The sequence below is a fragment of the Gekko japonicus genome, unplaced genomic scaffold (assembly GCF_001447785.1).
Source record: "Gekko japonicus isolate JY-2015 unplaced genomic scaffold, Gekko_japonicus_V1.1 scaffold244, whole genome shotgun sequence".
In the NCBI taxonomy this organism is placed as follows: Eukaryota; Metazoa; Chordata; class Lepidosauria; order Squamata; family Gekkonidae; genus Gekko; species Gekko japonicus.
In genome coordinates, this window is record NW_015165838.1 from 153,506 (window position 1) to 158,166 (window position 4,661).

The 4,661-nt window shown below is 43.1% G+C and overlaps 1 protein-coding gene across 1 annotated transcript in view; it reads right to left on the bottom strand.

Annotated features, from left to right (window-relative positions):
- Nucleotides 1–4,661, bottom strand: part of OCA2 (OCA2 melanosomal transmembrane protein) — a 205,010-nt gene that overhangs the window by 120,652 nt on the left and 79,697 nt on the right. Inside the window, exon 13 of the mRNA XM_015410957.1 lies at nucleotides 1,129–1,265. Coding sequence (XP_015266443.1) covers nucleotides 1,129–1,265 — 137 coding nt within the window. The remainder of the gene's footprint in view (nucleotides 1–1,128; nucleotides 1,266–4,661) is intronic.

The following is a 4,661-nucleotide window of genomic DNA, read 5'->3' on the forward strand; positions in this document are numbered from 1 at the left end:
GAAATGAGATCCAAACCGACCCACTCCAAGTCCTTGAGGGTCCCCTGCTTGTAAAGTCTCAATTTTGTTGAATACTCAAGACACTATTAGAACAACTGTGTTCTCTACACCCACCATAACTCTTTAAGAAGAAAAGGCTGTATTGTTTTAAGGATTGGAAAGCCAGTGAACATCTAAATCAGTTGATTTGAAGGACACGCATCCTCTATGTTAGTATTAGGATTCACACTTTAAAGGACAGTTGCTGTAATTTGTATTCTGTGAGGATGCATATCTGAATACTTGCACCAGAAACTACTTAATCAAAATCAAATCAGAAACTGACAGATAAGTATTCCTATTACAGCCACAAGGAGATCCATCTATTATTGGTATGGGATAGGGTGATTGCCATTCAGGCAGAGTGCTGTTAGTAGAACTTTTATCAGTTCCTACTATAATTGCTATCCAAATCTCCACGGCATTCTTTAAAGTAGTGAATAAAAAACAAAACATTGTAGGACCCCAAACTTGCAAAATACAGTTAAGAAAGAGCAGAAAAACATATAACTAAGTATTATTGAAAGAAGAATGACATTCTCTGGTGACAATTCAATTAAATAACTTTGATAGGGATGAACCTACTTCTGATGAATATCATTTAGTCCCAAAGCACAAAAGGAGACACGTTATTAAAACCAACTTCATCAATTGGTTTGGAGTCAGAGGGAGGAGGGAGGTGAGAGTGTTGCACTTTGCCAATGGAAATCCCTTCTGTCAGTGGAAATTACTGCTGGATCCAAGCCATTATAAGCAGATTAACTATCACAAATTCATAACCCTTTCGGCTCCATGGCCATGGTATCATTGTTTGGTAGTTAAAACTCTTGTTCACAACAATGAAACATTTTACTGATGAAACAGACTGAATCTGAGATTGTCACTGATACGGTTAGATTTTCAGTACTAGGATATACTGAGTCGTTTTGATGTGTGTTCAACCCAGAACTTCTTCTCCAAATGGACAAACCAGAATAAAAATACCATTTAATTAATTAGTTTATCTTATTTATTCATTTGCATTTTTATAGTCCATTTTTCTCACAAGGACTCAAGGCAGGTTACTCATAGTGTAAAACAATACATAACAATAAAACAAATCTTATGGTTACTGGAGTAAAGAGCAGCATGGTGGTAACATTGTCCAAAAAGGCTGAGAGGATTGCAGCAATAAGACAGAGGATGATAATCATAGCCCACACTTTGCCTCGAGATAGCCTGTAAGCCTAATGAAAATAGACACAAAGAAATTAAATTGATGAAGAGAGTGAACAAGATATGACAAGTTGTTGGTGAGCCACTTAAACATGAAGCTCTCTCTCCCTGGGCATCATTTCAAATCAAGAGCCATACTGTAAATTTTGTCCAAAAATGCCCATTTATTGAGATTCATCAGCTTCATGGCAATCAGGTCAGTTTCTCAAGATGAAAGAAAATACTTTAAAATCTAAGTACACACAAAAAGGATGAAGACAAAAATGGTAGTCCCTGCCAGCACTCTGTCTTCAGTGATTTTTTAAACTAATTGTTCAGACACAGGAAGGCCCAACTGAGATCAGGACCACACTTTATGAGAGAGGGGGTGTATAGAAATATTGATTTCTAAAAGTCCTGCCTTCTCCTGTTCTGTTTTTGATATCATGCTGTTGTGCCTTAGTTTCTGTTACAAGCCAAATGGTGGGCCCCATGGCCTCATTGCCATGCCATAAACCCACATTCTTCACACTTCCAGGCTGGGAGAGACCAGATGGCCTCTGCCAAACATGTAAGAAGGCACGTAGCCCATGGAAAAGCTGGAGTTGGGGGCCATGTGACAGCAGGCGTAGTTTTCCAAACTTCCAGCCTATCCCCAGTCGTACCCATGACAACTTAGATTTGGACACACCCCATTCCACTCCCTATTGGCTCCTGGCCAGAGCTAATTTGGGACTGGGATTGGACTATATCTGGTCATTCCCTATGAGATATCTCTCTCTGCTGCTCTTGGGTGATGTTCACCTGAAATGCTGACACTACATATAATAAACATACAAAATTTATTAAGGTGTACAAATTTTAAAAAGCTTAAAACTCATTTAAAATATTCACAATCAGACCTAAAAAACTTCTCAACATTCATACATAGATGGGTTAGTGCTGTGCAACTGAACCAAACGCGTTTCGGCCCCAAAGGGCCTTCCTCAGTGGTCACAATCTGCCCTAGTCTTTCTTGTTTTGAAATTCTGATAGTCTAATTGCAATACTCTGTGCTGAATAAAATATTATTCTTGTTTCTAACTTGTTTGATGTTGTAACTGAATTCTAAGGCTAAATCTTGCAGCCTGAATGCTGACTACACATGCTGCCATTGAGCATTAAGAGTGCATCTCTGAGGAGGTGCTAGAGTGTTCTGTCTCAGAGGCTACCCTAAAGGTTTGGAATCCTCCCTTGGGGAAAAGCCGGGACTAGTTAAAAAGGGATTCTGGTGGCAAAATGTTCTGAAATCCAGAGAGGATAGCATACTCCCTGGGTTATTGTTTAACGTATTGTAAAAGTATGGGCTTCCCCTCATTCCTCGACAGGCTTGAGGGGCAGAAACCTATACAGGGGGTTTCATATCTCCCCCTCTATGTCATTTCCTGACCTGATGCAGGATATTAACCTGGGAGTTGATATTTTCCCCATAGTGCTATTCTAAATGTATCTGTTAAGTTTAGCCCAAGTGACTCTTTGGAGTCATTTCAGGTAGGAAAAAAAAGAATTGGATTTATACCTCACCCTTCACTCAGCGTCTCAAAGTGGCTTACAATCTTCTTCCCTTCCTCTCCCCACAACAAACACCCTGTGAGGTAGGTGGCGCTGAGAGAGCCAGTTTGGTGTAGTGGTTAAGTTCACGGACTCTAATCTCGGAGAACCGGGTTTGATTCCCCACTTCTACACTTGCACCTGCTGGATGACCTTGGGCAAGCCATAGTTCTGGCACAGCTGTTCTTGAAAAAGAACAGTTTCTGTCAGAGCTCTCTCAGCCCCACCTACCTCACAGGGTGTCTGTTGTGGGGAGGGGAAAGGAAAGGAGTTTGTAAGATACTCTGAGACTCCTTTGGGTAGTGAAGGGTGAGGTATAAATCCAATCTCCTCCTCTAACCACTACACCAAAGGAGAGACAAAGTTGCCTTCCCATGTTGCATGGGAAGCTGCTGCATGCCTGAAAATGAAGCTAAAAATCATTGGGAGCTTTGAATATATAACATGCACCAGGTTTGGCCTTGAGAAGGGAGGTGTGCAATACTGAGACAGACCCATTATAACAGTAGCTAGTAAAAGGTAGGTGCAGCATGGAAATATCTATCGGCTTTCTGTGCCAACTTGTTCACATTAATGTTTCCTATTTTACTGATGCCTTACGATTGCTTGCATGTTGGGGAGTCTTAAGTGAATCAACCCTTAATGAGCCTAACTCCTTTCTGCAAAAGGACTACGTACAGAAGATATGCCAATTCGTTAATGAGAAATATGCTTAGATACATTTATCCAGCTGAGCTCTGAGAAGGAGCAGAAGACAGAGCTGCTAGAGGGGTGAGTGTGTTTTTTTACTTGCTTTCAGATGAGGGGATTGTGTGGGAGGACTGTGTTTGAGAGTGTGTGGAAGGGATTACAGTTGTTGTAGAGTCCTGGCTGCTTGAGATAGGGTAAGAAAGGGCCATTGTTTGAATGTAAATTGAGTGCCTGGGTGAATTTGAATAGCTGCTGCCCACCCTTTCCTGGGGGAGGCCTCTATTTAAGGCGAGCTAAAGGGCTCTTTGCCTATGGCGAGCTAAAAGGGCTCTTTGCCTGTGGCTCTTAGCCTAGGGGCTCTGTAAGAAGCCCAGGAAGAGCCAGAAAGCCAAGGCCCTTATCTCCTTGTGTTCCCAGTAAGGTAAGTAGACTTCAACAAGGAGAACCACAAATACAAAAGGGTTTTAAAAGGGGGATTATATTTAATTATTTTAAAAGCAATTATGAAGCCAGAATGCCAGCAGGAGGTTGGGGGCTATCCAGTGTTTTGCATGGAGTGTCACATGTATGACTATCTGCCAACTGGACAGAAGACTTGGGTGTGTGCTCGGTGCAAGGAGCTCCTGGTTCTCAGGGAACAAGTTTGCTCCCTTGAGGCCAAGGTGGCTGACCTGAAGAAGCAGAGACAGTCAGTTAGGCACGCGAAGAAGACTCTCGGGGACTTGTTAGATATGTCCCACTCTGGATCTGGCAGCCCCGCTGCTGTCAGGGAGCATGAGGGTCAAGGAGAAACACGGCACCATGCTGAGGATAAGGGGAATGTGCCCTCAGAAGGGACCTCTTCTTCAGCTGGTGAATAGGTATCCTTTCGTACCAAGGAACCATCCCTGGGCAGGGTGGGAGGGGGGCTCTTGGTAGTTGGTGATTCGATCCTTAGGTAGGTAGACAGCTGGGTGGCAAAACCGCGTACTGACCATATGGTGACTTGCCTGCCTGGTGCGAAGGTAGTGGACATTACGCGTGTTTTAGATAGGCTGGTAGATAGTGCTGGGGAGGAGCCAGTGGTCGTGGTGCATGTCGGCACCAACGATGTTGGGAAATGCAGTCGTGAGGTCCTGGAGGAGAAATTTAGGCTGCTGGGCAGGACA